The 18,237-nt window shown below is 52.9% G+C and overlaps 1 protein-coding gene across 4 annotated transcripts in view; it reads right to left on the bottom strand.

The window, feature by feature from the left end:
• Window positions 1-18,237, bottom strand: part of GTF2IRD1 (GTF2I repeat domain containing 1) — a 147,118-nt gene that overhangs the window by 88,741 nt on the left and 40,140 nt on the right. For all 4 annotated transcript variants that reach the window (XM_064375648.1, XM_064375647.1, XM_064375646.1 and 1 more), the window contains exon 2: window positions 447-575. In XM_064375648.1, coding sequence (XP_064231718.1) covers window positions 447-569 — 123 coding nt within the window. In that variant the 5' untranslated portion in view covers window positions 570-575. The remainder of the gene's footprint in view (window positions 1-446; window positions 576-18,237) is intronic.

The following is an 18,237-nucleotide window of genomic DNA, read 5'->3' on the forward strand; positions in this document are numbered from 1 at the left end:
GTGCAGTGGCACGATCTCAGCTCACTGCAACCTCTGCCTCCGGGTTCAAGTGATTGTCCTGCCTCAGCCTCCTGAGTAGCTGGGATTACAGGTTCGAGCCACCATATCCAGCTAATTTTTGTATTTTTAGTAGAGACGGGGTTTCACCATGTTGGCCAGGATGGTCTCGATCTCTTGACCTTGTGATCCGCCAACCTCAGCCTCCCTAAGTGCTGGGATTACAGGTGTGAGCCCCCACGCCCGGCCTGCCAGGGCTAGATTTTTATGTACCAGATTTCACTTAAGTCTCCCATCCTTGACTTGGACATCGCGGCCCTAGCTGCAGTCGGGGAAACTGAGGCTCAGGTCAGTAAATCTCCTCCGAGTGGCTGAGGTAGGACTGAGCTACAAGGCAGGGTGGGGGTGCTCACCATGTCCCCTCCTCCTGGAGAGGCGGGGACACTCACCATGGAGTCTAAGGCAGACACGAGGCTGGTGATGATCTCGTCTTTGCGGGCGAAGGCGGAGTTCCAGCGGTCGGGCCCGCAGCCGTTGGCGGGGACGTCACAGCGCTTGCCCAGCAAGGCCATGGTCACCTGTAGGGAGGGAGGAGGCAGTGGTAGTGGGCACGAGGAAGGGGGCGTGGCTCACGTGGTGGCCACCCACCCCAACCCACCTCTGTATCCAGGGCTGACCTTCCCTGGACCCAAGGGCTTTATGTGTGATGGGATTAGAGTTTGCACAGGCCTGGGCACAGGTGGCAGGATAACTCACGCCCTGTACCATGCCCTCCCATGTCTGAACCCCCAAGCCAAGCCCAGCACCAGGATCAATCTGTTGGGCAGGCCCTAACCACCACCTCTCCCGACGTGTGCAGCTCTGGCCACAGCCTTCCCTCACTCACACACCCTCCATGGCTCCCTACTGCCCACATCAGCTCTTGACACCTCAGCTTGATATTCTAGTTTCCTGGTCTGCTGTCCCTCACTCCAGTTGCCCCTCACACTCCAAGCTCCAGGTCCTCTAAGCTGTGCCACTCCCAGATGTACCAATGTTCATGCTTCCCTAGTCTACGGGTTCAGTTCTCTCTGCCTCAAGCGCCCTTCCTGTCCCTGCCATCATTGCTGGTTGTCTTTGAAGCTTTTTTTTTTTAGACAGAGTCTTGCTCTGTTACCAGGCTGGAGTGCAGTGGCGCAATCTCGGCTCACTGTAACCTCCGCCTCCCGGGTTCAAGTGATTCTCCTGCCTCAGCCTCCCTAGTAACTGGGGTTACAGGTATGTGCCACCACACCCAGCTAATTTTTATATTTTTAGTAGAGACAGCATTTCACCATGTTGGCCAAGCTGGTCTTGAACTCCTGACCTCAGGTGATCTGCCTACCTCAGCCTCCCAAAGTGCTGGGATTACAGGTGTGAGCCACCACACCCAGCCTGAATATTTTTAAAAATTTTAATTAAATTTTATTTTGAGACAGAGTCTCACTCTTGCTCAGGCTTGAGTGCAGTGGTGTGATCTCGGCTCACTGCAACCTCCCCTTCCGGGGTTCAAGCAATTCTCCTGCCTCAGCCTCCCTGGTAACTGGGATTACAGGCGCCACCACACGTCCAGCTAATTTTTGTACTTTTAGTAGAGACAGGGTTTCACCATGTTGGCCAGGCTGGTCTTGAGCTCCTGACCTCAGGTGATCCACCCGCCTTGGCCTCCCAAAATGTTGGAATTACAGGCATGAACCACTGCACCTGGCCTCATCAAAGCTTTTAATTGTCCAACCTGCTGGCCCACCTCCTGTGCCCCCAACCTGAGGCGGAGCTGGGTCAGGAGCCGGCGATGTCTTCCCCTCCCTTCCACATGCCTCTGAGCTTGACTATCACATTTTTGCATCAAGCCACGTGCTCCCGAGGCCAAAGCCTTCAGCCTCCAGGCCTCCCAGCCTGTTTCCGTCCTAGCCAGGAGACTTGGCCTCAGGAGCATAAGATACAGAGAGGAAGAGGCTGTCTCATCTCAGGTCGGGGGCTCCACAGGGCAGGACTCTGTCCCGTTGCAATGGGGTTGCTGGGGAACAGAGCTGCATCATCCCCCTCAAGCCCAGGGCCCCAACTGTGGCTTCCCATTGCATGGCGCAGGCTTGCTGGGTACAGTGCCCAGCTGGGCACCCACGAGATACAAAGATCAGCCTTCCTCAGCCCCTGGTTGTACCCTGCCTTTCTCCTTCTCTACCCAGGGGCCACTCACACGCTGCCCCAGTGGCAGGGCCTGCTCTCAAGGCAGCTGTCCCTGCACCAATCCAAGCAAAGAAGGCAGAGACCAGAGGCGGGACGGCTCGGTTTCCCTCTCTGGACTCAGTCCCAATGCGCTCTGTGTGGCCTCTGCTGGGTGCTGACAGAGAGCAGAGCTGAGGACCCAAAAGAGCCTGTAAACCTGCTCTGTCTCCCACCTGCACACAAGGAGTTTCTGCATCCAACGGGGCAGGGCAGGCCCAAGCAGGAGGACCGTGGCGCTGGCTCCGCAAAGGGTACCAGGCCTGGGGTGTCTTCTGCCGCCACAGAAGCCCCTGTTAACCGTAAGCTTTCTGAGGGCAGAAACGAGGTCCACCTGCTACTGTTTGCAACCCAAGGCCCAGATCGGTGCCCAACGTGCATGAGGCCCAAGGCGTGTGGTCCCAGACACAGACAGGCCTTTCCGGAGGTCATGATCTATTGATCACGGCCAACGACACAGAACAGATATCAGAGCACACCACACTTTGCAAGGCCAGAGGCGTCCACCCTCAGGGACAGAAACGTCCCGAGAAATGAGAGACACATCAGAGCTCGGCTCCGGCCTCAGTTCTGGCTCTCTTCTGCTTTTCGGCGGTGGACAAATATTGTTTAAACAACTGGCCGGTGGGCGTTTGGCCAAAATGTATATTGAGTTTGCTGCTAAATGTTTATAAAAGATAGTTCTTCTCCGAGGTTGCATGAAATCTGCTGTATTAAGGGATGCAGAGGGGATGACAGCCCATGGGTGGGACACAGGCCATGGGTGGGACCCATGGATGAACCAAGAGGTGGCCAGTGGCCACGGCTGGGGAGGTTTTGTGGCATGAAGCCCACCAGAGGGTCCTGCATGCCACTGGACTTCAAAAAAGATCCAGCGGAGAGGTCTGCCGGCCTGGGGGCTGGAAGGCGTCCCCCTCCCTCCAGCCACCCCCTGCCAGCCAGTCCCTTGAGCCATTCCCAGAAAGGCCTTAGGGCTGCCAGCCTCCCAGCTGCTGAGGCCCAAATCAAATCAGGGCAAAGCAGGAGGCACCAGACTGCAATCCAGCCCTGGCCTCCCGGCCGCCCCAGACAGCGGCCGGCTCCTTCCGGCAAAGGCCTTAATCCATTTAGGAAGGAACCAGGGACTCCAGGAGGGAGGGACAGAGAGAGAGAGAGCAAAGGGGGGCTGGGCTGTGGGCCATCCCAGGCTCCTTGTTCCGGTCACCCAGGCTTGTGGGACCCTCTGTCCCGAGCCACAGCCCAGGTGGATGCACCTGGGGGGTATGGAGAGAGACAGCCACTCCTTGCAAATGTTCAGGGCCTCAGATGGAGGGAGAGGCAGATTCCACATGCCTGGAGCAAGAATGCAGCGGGGGAGACGGGGGGAAGATGAGACCCGGGCCCAGGTCAGCTAGGACCACGTCGGGTGAGTCCTGAAACCCTGAGTTTTTTCATTTGTAAAGTGGAAATGGTTCTAAACAGAAAATGAAGGCAGAGACAGGGTGCGGACGCTCACACTTACAGTCCCGGCACTTTGGGAGGCCGAGGTGGGAGGATTACTTGAGCCAAGGAGCTTGAGGCTGTAATGAGCTATGATGGTGCCATTGTACTCCAGCCTGGGTGACAGAGCAAAATCCTGTCTCTTAAATAAAAAATAAAAATTCTGATAGCGGGCTGGGTGCGGTGGCTCACATCTGTAATCCCAGCGCTTTGAGAGGGTGAAGCAGGCACATCACTTGAGGTCAGGAGTTTGAGACCGGCCTGGACAACACAGTGAAACCTGGACTCTACTAAGAATACAAAAATTAGCCGGGCATGGTGGCATGCACCTGTAATCCCACCTACTCGGGAGGCTGAGGCAGGAGAATCACTGGAACCCAGGAGGCGGAGGTTGCAGTGAGCCGAGATGGCGCCACTGTATTCCAGCCTGGGCAACATAGTGACATTCCATTAAAAAAATTTTAAAAAGTAGGCGGGGTGCAATGGCTCACACCTGTAATCCCGGCACTTTGGGAGGCCGATGCAGGTGGATCACGAGGTCAGGAGTTCGAGACCAGCATGGCCAGTATGGTGAAACCCCATCTCCACTGAAAATACAAAAAATTAGCCAGCCATGGTGGCGTGCACCTGTAGTCCCAGCTACTTGCGAGGCTGAGGCAGGAGAATTGCTTGAACCTGGCAGGTGGAGGTTACAGTGAACCGAGATTGTGCCACTGCACTCCAGCCTGAGTGACAAGAGTGAGACTCCATCTCAAAAAAAAAAAGTAAAAATTCTGATGGCAGCATTGGCCCGCATGAGCTATGGTCCTTCCTCCAGCGTCATCTGTTTTAGAGACGAGAAAGGCACTTGCCCCAGGCCCAGCCCATGCACAGTGGGGAAGAAGGCTGTCATCTCCAGACACGTCCTTGCTGTCACCACGCACCAGGAGGACCGCGCTTCCCACATTCACAGCGACGCAGGGGACAGACCAGCTGCTCACATGTGCTACTGACACACAGCCGACCGGGCCCAGCTCGACCTTCCTGGGTTTAGACACAAAGTTCTGTCTCTTGGAAAACCCCTGTCCCAGGCCACCTAGGATGGCTGGTCACCCCGCAACGCAGCGAACGACGGGAAAAGGAGCCCAGACGGGAGCCTCTCTGAGCAGCCAAAAAACACAGACACTTCCAAGGAAGAGAAATGTCCCAAATGTACATCCTTTGGGTTCAAAAAGTTAACTTCCCTTACAAAGGTGAGAGACACATCTGTTCACTGCAGCACTGTTCAAGGTAGCAAAGACATGGGAATAACCCAGGTGCCCGTCAACAGTAGAACGGATGAAGAAAGTGTGGTGCATGCACACTGTGGAATACTATGCGGCCATAAAAAAGAGCAAGATCATGTCCTTTGCAGCAACGCGGATGTAGCTGGAGGCCATTATCCTAAGCAAATTAACACAGGAACAGAAAAACAAATTCCACATGTTCTCACCTGTAAGAGGGAGCTAAATGTTGGGTACTCATGGACATAAAGATGGGAGTGACTGACACTGAGGCCTCCAAAAGCAGGGAGAGAGGGAGAAGGGGGGCTCCAAAGCTACTTATTGGGTGCTATGCTCACTACCTGGGTGACAAGATCAATTGTACCCCAAACCTCAGCATCATGCAATATACCTTTGTAATAAAGTTACATATGTACCCCCAAAATCTAAACTAGAAGTTAAAATGATTATTTTTGAGACAGAGTCTCACTGTCACCCAGACGGGAATGCAGTGGTGTGATCACGGCTCACTGCAGCTTCCGCTTCCCGAGTTCAAGCAATTGTTCTGTCTCAGCCTCCCGAGGAGCTGAGCCTACAGGTGCCCGCCACCACGTCTGGCTAATGTTTGTATTTTTAGTAGAAATGGGGTTTCCCCACGTTGGCCAGGCTGGTCTCGAACTCCTGACCTCAAGTGATCCCCCTGCCTCGGCCTCCCAAAGTGCTGGGATGACAGGTGTGTCACCACGCCCGGCCTAAAAGTTGAAATTATTAAAATAATAATAATGCAAGAGACTTGAAGCCCCCAAAAGGCAGAGCTGGGATGGGTGGAGGGATGTTCGCTGGGAAGATCCCAGGTTCCAGTCTGTGAGCTGCAGAAGAGTTGTCACACCTGTCCCATCCAGCTCGAGTTTGCTCCGCCCACCTGTGAAGCCAGGACAGCAGGTAGCTCAGCTGCTGCTAACACCCGCTGTTCAACTCCCAGGCTCCTGGGCCCCACCCCATGAGAGGTGACTGCTCCCTGGGCAGCGGGGCCCAGGGCTTGTTTTTTTTTTTGAGATGGAGTCTTACTCTGTCATCCAGACATAATCTCGGCTCACTACAACCTCCGCCTCCCGGGTTCAAGTGATTCTCCTGCCTCAGTGTCCCAAGTAGCTGGGATTACAGGCACGCACCACCACGCCCTGCTAATTTTATATTTTAGGTAGAGATGGGGTTTCTCCATGTTGGTCAGGCTGGTCTCGAACTCCTGACCTCAGGTGATCTGCTTCAGCCTCCCAGAGTGCTGGGATTATAGGCGTGAGCCACTGCACCTTGCCTGGACACTGTATTTTTAAGTTCACAGGAGAGTCTTACACCCAGCCAGGTGCAGGGCCTAGGCATCTCCAGGGATGTTCCCTACTCAAGGTTCCAAGAAGCTCAACCTCCCTGCCTGCCTGCCGCCTGCCCCGTGTCTTGCCCAGACAGCAGCAGATTTGCCGGCCGCAGAGAGCTGGAAGCCAGCCCAGACCCTGAGCCAAAGATTAGCCAAGCGCCGTGGCCACGTCTCAGTCGGTGCTGCTCTGACCCAAGGCAGGGCTGCCTCCAGGCTGGGGCACTCCATAGGAGTCTGGCTCAGAGAGCCCACTTTCTAGCCAGTCCTGGGGCCAGGGTGACAGTGAACTATCAGAAATCCAGCTGCAGTTTCCAATCCCAAACACCCTGCACCCGGCGTTCAGGGCGGGCTAGGAGGCAGCAGAGAATGAGCTAACAGGTGTGAGCCTGCTCCAATGCCCACAGCCTGGATGTCTGGGGAAATACGTGTTCCCACTGGCTGGTTCTGACCCATCTACCCCAGTGAAGAGCAGCCTAGTGGGAGGTGGGAAGAGGATATGCAGACAAAAGAACACGGCTAAGACAAAGCTCCCCTCCTAGTGAGTCGTGGCTCACACCTATAATTCTAGCACTCTGGGAGGCCAGGGTGGGAGGATGGCTTGAGGCCAGGAGTTCAAGACCAGCCTGGGAAACATGGCAAAACCCTGTCTCTACAAAAAATACATAAATTAGCCGGGCGTATGCCTGTGGTCCCAGCTACTCAAGAGGCTGAGACAGGAGGACCACTTGAGCCAGGAGTTCGAGGCTGCAATGAGCTATGAGTTTGTCCCTGCACTGTAGCCTGGGAGGCACAGCAAGACCCTGTCTCGAAACAACAACAAAGGCCGGGCATGGTGGCTCACGCCTGTAATCCCAGCACTGTGGGAGGCTGAGGCAGGTGGATCCCTTGAGGTCAGGAGTTCGAGACTAGCCTGGCCAACATGGCAAAACCCCGCATCTACTAAAAATACAAAAATTAGCCAAGCACAGTGATGGGTGCCTGTAATCCCAGTCACTCAGGAGGCTGAGGCAGGAGAATCTCTTGAACTCAGGAAGTGGAGGTTGCAGTGAGCAGAGATCACGCCACTGCACTCCAGCCTGGGTGACAGAGCGAGACTCTGTCTCAAAAAAACAAACCAAAACAAACAAAGCAAAAAAAACCCCAAAAACCAAACTCCCCTCCCTTACGCACCACCTGAGATGCCCTTCACAGAGAGGACACCCAAAGGGGCCTGGAGTCAAAACCCTAAGCGCCAAGCTGGCATGGCCTTGGCACCAGCCCAGGGGCTCGGCCACGACTGTCATTGGCGTGGGCTCAGTAGAGCTCAAGGACCGCCCCTCCGGAGGGAAAAAGGGAAGGAGTCATAGGGCTGTTTCCTTTATGCCGGGACCAGTTTAATTCTCACAAGCTCTCATTTTACAGAGGAGGAATTCCCACCCGAAGTCCCCACCACCAGGATGTGGAAGAGCTGAAACCTGAGCTCAGGTCACACCAACTAAATCCGGGTTCCTGTCACCCCACGACGCGGCCTTCAAGGCCTTCCCCCTGGAATGATGACACAGCGGTGGGCTCGGCCATGCACTGCCCGACCCTGGCCGGCAGTGAACGGGAGAGACTACCCAGCTGGGACCCAAGGAGGAGGCAAAGAGGAGACCCCTAAGCAGGGTCTGTTTCTCCTGCCTCGGCTTGTCCTGCACAAAGGGTCAATGTGGCCCTAGAGGATATCTAGAACCCTCCCTTCCTATTCCTGCTAAGTGTCCCCAGAGCTTCAGAAAAGTCCGTGCTTAAAGAAAGATTCAATGAAATAGTTTTCTAAAACGAGGATACATACATACATGCATACATACATACAGAAGCAGGAGTGTACAAGCCTGGGCAACATAGCAAGACCCCACCTCTAAAAAAAAAAAAAAAAAATTAGCCAGGCGTGGGGATGCACAACTGTGGTCCCAGCTATGCAGGAGGCTGTGGCAGGAGGATCGCTTGAGCCCAGGAGTTCAAGGCTGCGGTGAGCTGTGATGTGCCAGGGCACTCCAGCCTGGGCGACAGAGCAACACCCTGCCTCTAAAAATAAAAATTTTAGGCCGGGAGTGGTAGCTCACGCCTGTAGTCCCAGCACTTTGGCAGTCTCAGCACCATGGAGAGGCCTGGCCCACTGGCTGGGGGTGTCACTTGTTTGAACTGGCTTGGGGTTGAACCAAAGAAACAAATGTCACAGCTCTAGAACTAGCACACCTGTCACCCCATTGAATTTTCTTTTTTGTGTTTTTAACAAAACAGATAGGGTCTCACTGTATCCTAGCCTCGTCTCAAACTCCTGAGCTCAAGTGACCCAACCGCCTTGGCCTCCCAAAGTGCCGGGATTACAGGTGTGAGCCACCGCGTTTGGCCTGCCGAATTTTCAGAAAAGCACTGTGAGGTGGTTCTTCTCATCTATGTTACATCTGGGGGGCTAAGGCTCGGGAGGGAAGCCTGCTGCTCAAGGTCATTTGCGACACTTGATGAGTCACCTGTGAGCCAGTTCAGCCCGAGCCCAAGCCCTGCTCCCATGCACTGGCATGTCCAGGTCCCTCAGCAGCAGGGGCACACGTGGGGGCCCCTCTACCGGGGGTCTCTTCAGGCCTTTTCACGCCCCACAAGTGGCATGTTCCTACATTGACTCATTCCTTTGTATGTGCATTCATTCACTAATTCCTTGGTGTATACATTCACTCGTTCATTCCTTTGTGTGTGCATTCATTCATTCCTTGGTGTTTGCATGCATTCCTTTGTGTGCATTCATTAATTCCTTTGTGTATACATTCATTCATTCCTTGGTGTTTGCATGCATTCCTTTGTGTGCATTCATTAATTCCTTTGTGTGTACATTCATTCATTTCTTGGTGTTTGCATGCATTCCTTTGTGTGCATTCATTAATTCCTTTGTGTGTACATTCATTCATTCCTTGGTGTTTGCATGCATTCCTTTGTGTGCATTCATTAATTCCTTTGTGTGTGCATTCATTCCTTCATTCATTCCTTGGTGTGTGCATGCATTCCTTTGTGTGCGCATGCATTCCTTTGTGTGCATTCATTCCTTTGTGTGCATTTATAAATTCATTCATTCTTTGGTGTGTGCATGCATTCCTTTATGTGCATTCATTCATTCCTTTGTGTGTGCATTCATTCACTCATTCCTTTGTGTGTGCGTTCGTTCATTGCTTCCTCCCTCCCTCCCTCACACACTTTTGACTCCTCAGGGCTGTGCTCATTCCCTGTGCTTACTGGCTCCTGCCTAGGCCGTACTGGGTAAGAACATAGAGGACACTTCTGCCCGGCGTCGGCTGGGACCTAGTGCAAGGCAGTGGCTATAAGTGGGAAAGGGCCACCCTGCAAGGGCTCAGCAGGAGCCGGAGGCCTGGCAAGGCTGGGGGTGGGGAGAACACAGCCTGGGCGCCTTCCCCGGCCTCCCCTCCCCACCCCAACTCATTCACTCAACACCTACCAGGGGCTGCTCCGTGCCAGGCCCCACAGGGCCAGGGTGCCAGAGAGAATTACAGGACCAGGCTGGGTGCGGTGGTTCGTGCCTATAATCCCAGTACCTTGGGAGGCCGAGGCGGGTGGATCACTTGAGGTTAGGAGTTTGAGACCAGCCTGGCCAATGTGGTGAAACCTCGTCTCTACTAAAAACACAAAAAATTAGCCGGGTGTGGTGGTGCACATCTGTATCCCAGCTACTAGGGAGGCTGAGGCAGGAGCATCGCTTGAACCTGGGAGTTGGAGATTGCAGTGAGCTGAGATGGCGCCACTGCATTCCAGCCTGGGTGACAGAGCGAGACTCCATCTTAAAAATAAAAAAAAGTCCAGGCGCAGTGGCTCACGCCTGTAATCCCAGCCCTTTGGGAGGATTGTGAGGTCAGGAGATCGAGACCATCCTGGCTAACACGGTGAAACCCTGTCTCTACTAAAGGTACAAAAAAATTAGCCAGGCATGGTGGCACATGCCTGTAGTCCCAGCTACTCACGAGGCTGAGGCAGGAGAATTGCTTGAACCCGGGAGGCGGAGGTTGCAGTGAGCCGAGATCAAGCCACTGCATTCCAGCCTGGGTGACAGAGCTAGACTCCATCTCAAAAAAAAAAAAAAAAAAGAATCACAGGAGCATGGAAGAAGGACAAGCGGAGAAGCTGACTCAGGTGCAGAGCTTGACACTGGGGAAAGGGGTTGCCTACGTTTTATTTAAATGTTTTATTTAATTAGTTTTGGGGGAGGAGGGGCCTGACAAACAAGGCTTCCCTGAGTTGAGGTGGATTTTGAAGAGTGAATAGGAGTTCTCTGGGTACACGAGTGGAAGGATAATACTGTTTGTTTCCAGGGAGAGAAGCAAGGGGAAGCAACTTGGCTTAGAGAGACACAACCTTTGCTCTATGAGTAAAGAGAAGTTTTGGGCAGCATCAACAGAGTAAAAAGGCAGCCCACAATATGGGAGAAAATATTTGCAAATGGTATATCTGATAAGGATTAATATCCGGGGTATACAGACACCTCCTAAAAGTCAACAGCAAAGACTGGCGCAGTGACTCACACTCGTGAGTCCACACTCGTGACTCACTCCCAGCACTTTGGGAGGCCAAGGTGAGAGGATCACTTGAGGCCAGGAGCTCGAGACTAGCCTGGGCAACACAACAAGACCTCATTTCTAATAATGATAATAATCATCGTCATCATCTGATTAAATGACTTGAGTAGACCTTTCCCCTAAGAAGATGTACAGATGGCCGAAAAGCACATGAAAAGATCCCTGCGCCAGTAAAGATTAGCAAAATGCAAATCTAAACTACACCTCACACCCACCAGGATACCCGCTGTAGAAAACACAGGAAGGCCGGGTGCGGTGGCTCACGCCTGTAATCCCAGCACTTTGGGAGGCAGAGGCAGGCGGATCACAATGTCAGGAGTTTGAGACCAGCTTGGCCAATATGGCAAAACCCCAACTCTACTAAAAATATAAAAATCAGCTGGGCGTGGTGGTGTGCGCCTGTAGTCCCAGCTACTCCAGAGGCTGAGGCAGAAGAATCGCTTTAACCCAGGAGGTAGAGGTTGCAGTGAGCCAAGATCTCGCCACTGCACTCCAGCCTGGGTGACAGAGTGAGACTCCGTCTCAAAAAGAAAAAAAAAAGCCATCTTCCCACCTCAGCCTTCCAAGCAGCCGGCCTACAGGTATGCGCCACCATGCCTGGCTAATTTTAAGATTTTTTTGTAGAGATGGGGTCTTGCTATGCTGCTCAGGCTGGTCTTGAATGCCTGGCCTCGAATGACCCTCCCACCTTAGCCTCCCGACATGCTGGGATTATAGGCATAAGCCACCATGTCCGGCCTCAATACAATTTTTTAAAATGGAAAAAAAACTAAAAAAACTAAGAGAGGAAGTGTTTGTCTGTTCTCATTGTCCACTGTGGAGTATCATTCCTAAGACTAGTGAGCACACTCAGTGGAATGGGGGTGCAGAGAGGAAGGGGCGCCTAACAAGCACAGCTCTGCCCCAGAGGTGAGTGTGAGCACTAGCAACTCACACACATGCATGCACACTCATGCACACTCCCCACATGCTCCCCCATGCACACACATGCACATGCCTACACACATGCACACCCACATGCACACACCCATACTCCCCACACACACATGCACACTCCCCCACATACTCCCCCCACATGCACACCCACACACCACACACATACACACTCATGGATACCCCCTTACTCCCCCCACGCGCACACACACACCCACACATGCACACCCACATGCACACCCCATACCCCCCCACACACATACTCATACACATGCACACTCCCCCACATACTCCCCACACATGCACACCCACACCCACACACATGCACACTAATGCACACCCCCATACTCCCCCCACGCACACACACACATACCCACACACATACCCACACATATGTATACTCCCCCCACACGCACACACACCCACACACATGCACACTCATGCACACCCCCATACCCCCCCACGCACACACACACATACCCACACACATACTCACACATATGTATACTCCCCCCACATTCTCCCCACATGCACACACATCCACACACATGCACACCAATGTGCACTCCCCACATACTCCCCCTACATGTGTACACACATGCATACACACGTACACACACCCACACGCTTACATGCATGCATTCATGTACACACACGCATACACACTCACATGCACACCCCCCACATACCAACACACATGCACACCCACATGCACATCCCCAAACTCCCCCACGTGCACACCCACCCACATGCACTCATGCACACACACCCACATGCATACTCACACTTACACACACCCACACACATTCACATGCATATACACATGCACACTCACGCTTACATGTATGCACACATGCATACACACACTCACATGCAAGTCCACACACGTATGTGCACACATGCATGTCCCCGCACGCATGCACACATACATGCACACATGCACACACACACTAGTGCAAGTGTTCCTGGGTCCAGTCCCAGCAGTCTGAATGCAGTGAAACCCTTCAAAGAGAAGGTGGCCGGGGCATGACCTCACCCTCACAGTCCTATCAGGAGTCACGCCACAGAGCAAGCTGAGCCCGTCTTCCCTCCAGAGCCCCACACTGTAGCTTGCAGGCCTTGCACTGTCACTCAGGCCTTCGCACCTGCTGTGCCCGTTTTGAGAGGTGCCCTTCCCCGCTACTGGCTCCCTCTTAGCTGCTTTGGGCTCGTCCCCACCTCCCGTTGTGCCCCTTGGCTGGGCTCCCTCACCTCCTCCTTCCCTCCCCCTCCAGGGTGTGGAGGCGTCAGAGCCCCCATGCACTGGCTCCTGGAGAACAGCGCTGATTGCTTTCAACTGCGCGTGCCCGGGCCTGCTGCACAGAAGGAGGCCTGGAAAGGCCTCCGAAGAGCGAAGCCATTGATGCGGGTTTGGAAGAATTAGGAGACGTGAAGAAGGTGGGAGGTGAAGGATGGGGCAGTCCAGACAGAGGGGACAGCTCAGGCAAAGGCACTAAGGTGCGAGTGAGCCTGATGGTGTGTGGCGTCCACGTGGGGCTGGCGGGCAGTGTGGTAAAACACCAAAGTGCTCTTGGCATGGACTGCGGTTGGATTCTGGGGCTGTCCAGTGGGAAATGCTCTGAGACTTTCCTAGCCTCAGCCCAGAGCCTGGGCCTGGGCTTTGGAGGGCCCTGTCCCTCTCTTCCCGAAGGGGACACGTCCACTAAGAGCCTGCCACCCACTCTCCCACCCCAGACACCTGGGTACTGAGACCCCTGGAAGCCATCTGGCAGAAGCACCCCCATTCTGGGGCCCAGGGGCCTCTTCTCTGGCCATCCTCCTGCAGTGCTTTCAAATCTGACAACACAGGCCAGGGGCAGCGGCTCATGCCTGTAATCCAGCATGTTGGGATCGCTTGAGTCCAGGAGTTTGAGATCAGACTGAGCAACGTGAGACCTCCATCTCTACAAAAAAATTTTAAAAATTAGCCAGGCATGGTGGTGCATACCTGTAGTCCCAGCTACTCGGGAGGCTGAGGCACGAGGACCACTTGGGCCCAGGAAGTGAGGCTATAGTGAGCTGTGATCACACCACTGGGCTCCAGCCTGGGTGACAGTGAGACCCTGTCTCTAAATAAAAAAATACATTCTTTTTTTGGGGACAGAGTCTTGCTCTGTCACCCAGGCTGGAGTGCAGTGGTGTGATTTCAGCTCACTGCAACCTCTGCCTCCCAGGTTCAAGCGATTCTCCTGCCTCAGCCTCCTAGCAGCTGTGACTACAGGCATGTGCCACCACACCTGGTTAATATTTTGTATTTTTAGTAGAGACTGAGTTTCACCGTGTTAGCCAGGATGGTCTCAATCTCCTGACCTTGTGATCCACCCAACTTGGCCTCCCAAAGTGCTGGGATTACAGGCATGAGCTACCACGCCCAGCCTCTTTTAGTGTTTTTTTTTTTTTTAATAGAAATGGGGTCTCCCTATGCTGCTCAGGCTGGTCTTGAACTCCTGAGCTCAAAGGCTCTTCCCCCCTCGGCCTCCCAAAGTGAAATAAATAAATAAGTAAGTTCTGTAATACTTCTCCCAACAAATAGTACTATCTAATTCTCTCCTCTTGAACACGATTTGAATAAGGACCCACTTTGAACCAACAGCTTGTGTGGGCAACGCCACCAGGTGACCTCTGCAGCCAGGTCCCCAAAGGCGCTAAACTTCCCCCAGCCGCTCTCTCACTCACTCTCAGACCCTTGCCCCTGGACTCTGAGCCGACACGTGGGAAGCTCAGGTATCGCGTGTCGCCGTGGCGGAGAGGCCAAGGGGCATCAGAGATGCCCGAGGAGCCCCAGCTGTTCCTTGGCTCAGGCCCCGGGCCAGCAAGTGAAATGTCTTCAAAATGACCTCAAGCCCCACTTCCTCTTTATTGAGAGACGGGATCTCGCTCTATTGCCCAGGCTGGAGTGCTGCGGTGCGATCATAGCTCGCTGCAGCCTCCAACTCCTGCCGGCAACCTTCTGGTTGCAGCTGTAGGAGAGATTAAGACCCATCTAGAAAGCCCAGACAACTCTCAAACCGCGAAGAGTAAAAGAAGACATGACTGCTGTTTGACACTGCTAAGTTTGAGCTATAATTGGTCTATGCAGTCCAAGATAAATAACAGATACACCCTGAGGGCACACGAGACTGATGCTGCTGTACCCTCCAAGGCGGGGCAGCTGTTTGGGACAGTGGACAATGGCTTGAGCTCAGGAGTTCGAGACCAGCCTGGGCAATATGGCAAGACCCCATCTCTACAAAAAAATAAAAAATTAGCTGGGTGTGGTGGCACATGCCTATAGTCCCAGTTACTCGGGAGGCTGAGATGGGCAGATCCCCTGAGCCCAGGAGGTCAAGGCTGCAGTGAGCCAAGATCAAGCCACTGCACTCCAGCATAGATATATGGCTTAGGGGGACCACGTGAATGAGAACAAGGTCCCCTCAATGTGAGACAGAGCCGAGGTGGGCCAGCTCGGATCTTCTGTTTGTCTCCTTTACCTGGCAGGCATCTGTCACAGAAGAACCCGTCTACCAGAGCGGCTCCTGGAGTTTGCCCTTAGAGACCTGAGGTAGGCTCAAAAATGACCCCAAAAGACAGCCATGTCCTAATCCCTGGAGCGTGTAAGTGCTACACTATATGGCAAAATCACTCTGCGGGTGTGATTAAGGATCTTCAGATCGGGGGATTATTCTGGCTTAGCTGGGGAGGTTCTAAATGCCATCACGCACGTCCTTATAAGAAGAGGTCATGGCCGGGTGCGGTGGCTCATACTTGTAAGCCCAGCGCTTTGGGAGGCTGAAAGGTGGGAGGATCACTTGAGCCCAGGAGTTTGGGGCCAGCCTGGGAAACATGGTGAGAGTCCCATCTCTACAAAAAATAAAAAAATTAGCTGAGTGTGGTGGTGCATGCCTGTAGTCCCAGTTACTCGGGAGGCTGAGATGGGAGGATCCCCTGAGCCCTGGAGATCAAGGCTGCTGTGAGCTGAGATCACATCACTGCCCTCCAGCCCAAGCAACCGAGTCCCCATCTCAAAAGAAAAGAAGAGGTCATAGCCAGGCACTTTGGCTCATGCCTGTAATCCCAGCGCTTTGGGATGGCAAGGCAGGAGGATCACTTCGAGTCAGGAGGATCACTTGAAGCTAAGAGTTTGAGACTAGCTGGGGCAATACGGCAAGATCCTATCTCTACAAAAATTTTTTTTTTTTTTTTTTTGAGACCGAGTTTTGCTCTTGTTACCCAGGCTGGAGTGCAATGGCGCGATCTCGGCTCACCGCAACCTCCACCTCCTGGGTTCAGGCAATTCTCCTGCCTCAGCCTCCTGAGTAGCTGGGATTACAGACACACGCCACCATGCCCAGCTAATTTTTTATATTTTTAGTAGAGACGGGGTTTCACCATGTTGACCAGGATGGTCTCGATCTCTTGACCTCGTGATCCACCCACCTCGGCCTCCCAAAGTGCTGGGATTACAGGCGTGAGCCACTGCGCCCGGCCTCAAAAAAATTTTTTTAATAGGGTAGAGGAAGACTGGACAGAAGAGCAGTCCCAGTGAAGATGAAGTAGAGAGAGATTGGAAGATGCTGGCCTTGAAGATTGGAGTGATGCGGCCACAAGCCTGGGAGTGCTGGCAGCCCCCAGGAGCTAGAAGAGGCCAGGAACAGACTCCCCCTGAGAGCCTCTGGAGGGAGGATGGCACTGCGGACACCTTGATTTTGGCCCAATGGTAATGATTTTGGACCTTTGGCCTCCAGAGTTGTGAGAAGAGAAATTTCTGTTGTTCTCATAAAAACATGGGCAAAGGACATGAACAGACACTTTTCAAAAGGAGGTGTACACACACCCAACAATCATATGAAAAAAGGCTCGACATCACTGACCATTAGCGAAATGCAAACCACAACCACAACGAGACACCATCTCACACCAGTCAGAATGGCTCTTATTAAAGTCAAAAAATAACGGATGCTGGGCTGGGCACAGTGGCTCACGCCTGTAATCCCAGCACTTCGGGAGGCTGAGACAGGCGGATCACCTGAGATCAGGGGTTCGAGACCAGCCTGGCTAATATGGTGAAACTGTCTCTGCTAAAAAAAAAAAAAAAAAAATACAAAAAATTAGCCGAGCGTGGTGGTGCATGTCTGTAATCTCAGCTACTCGGAAGGCTGAGGCAGGAAAATCGCTTGAACCCAGGAGGTGGAGGCTGCAGTGAGCTGAGATCACAACACCACACTCTAGCCTGGGCAACAGAGTGAGACTCCATCTCAGAACAAAACTAAAAACAAACAAGCAAATAACAGATGCTGGTGAGGTTGTGGAGAAAAAGTAACACTTACACACTGCTGGAACTGTAAATGAGTTCAGCCATTGTGGAAGACAGCGTGGTGATTCCTCAAAAACCAAAAGACAGAAATACCATTTGACCCAGCAATCCCTTACTGGATATATACTCAAAAGGATATAAATCATTCTACAATAAAGACACATGCACGTGTATGTTCCCTGCAGCACTATTCACAACAGCAAAGGCATGGAATCAACCCAAATGCCCATCAATGACAGACTGGATAAAGAAAATGTGGCACATATACACCATGGAATACTGTGCAGCCATAAAAATGAACAAGATCATGTTCTTTGCATGGACATGGATGGAGCTGGAGGCCATTATCCTCAGCAAACTAACACAGGGACAGAAAACATAATACCTGCATGTTCTCATCTGTGGGAGCTGAACAATGAGAACACGTGGACACAAAGACGAGAACAACACACAGTGGGGCCCGTCAGAAGGTGGAGGCTGGGAGGAGGGAGTGGATCAGAAGAAATCACTATTGGGTACTGGGCTTACTACCTGGGTGAAAAAGAATCTGTACAACAAAGCCCATGACACAAATTTACCTATGTCACAGACCTGCACTTGTACCTCTGAACCTAAAATAGAAGTTAAAGGAAAAGAAATGTGTTTTTATTCCCCTCACTCTGTCGCCCAGGCTGGAGTGCAGTGGTGCGATCTCGGCTCACTACAACCTCCGCCTCCTGGGTTCAAGCGATTGTCCTGCCTCAGCCTCCCAAGTGGCTCGGATTACAGGTGCCTGCTACCATGCCCAGCTAATTTTTGTATTTTTAGTAGAGATGGGGTTTCACCATGTTGGCCAGAATGGTCTTGAACATCTGACCTCAAGCGATCCACCTGCCTCGGCCTCCCAAAGTGCTGGGATTACAGGCACAAGCCACTGTGCCCGGCCTGAAATTTCTGTTCTTTTTTTTTTTTGGAGACAGAGTTTCGCTCTTGTTGCCCAGGCTGGCATGCAATGCACGATCTCGGCTCACTGCAACCTCTGCTTCCCAGGTTCAAAGGAGTCTCCTG

The sequence above is a fragment of the Aotus nancymaae genome, unplaced genomic scaffold (genome assembly GCF_030222135.1).
Source record: "Aotus nancymaae isolate 86718 unplaced genomic scaffold, 86718_ANA_hifiasm-v0.15.2.pri h1tg000012l, whole genome shotgun sequence".
Classification (NCBI taxonomy): domain Eukaryota; kingdom Metazoa; phylum Chordata; class Mammalia; order Primates; family Aotidae; genus Aotus; species Aotus nancymaae.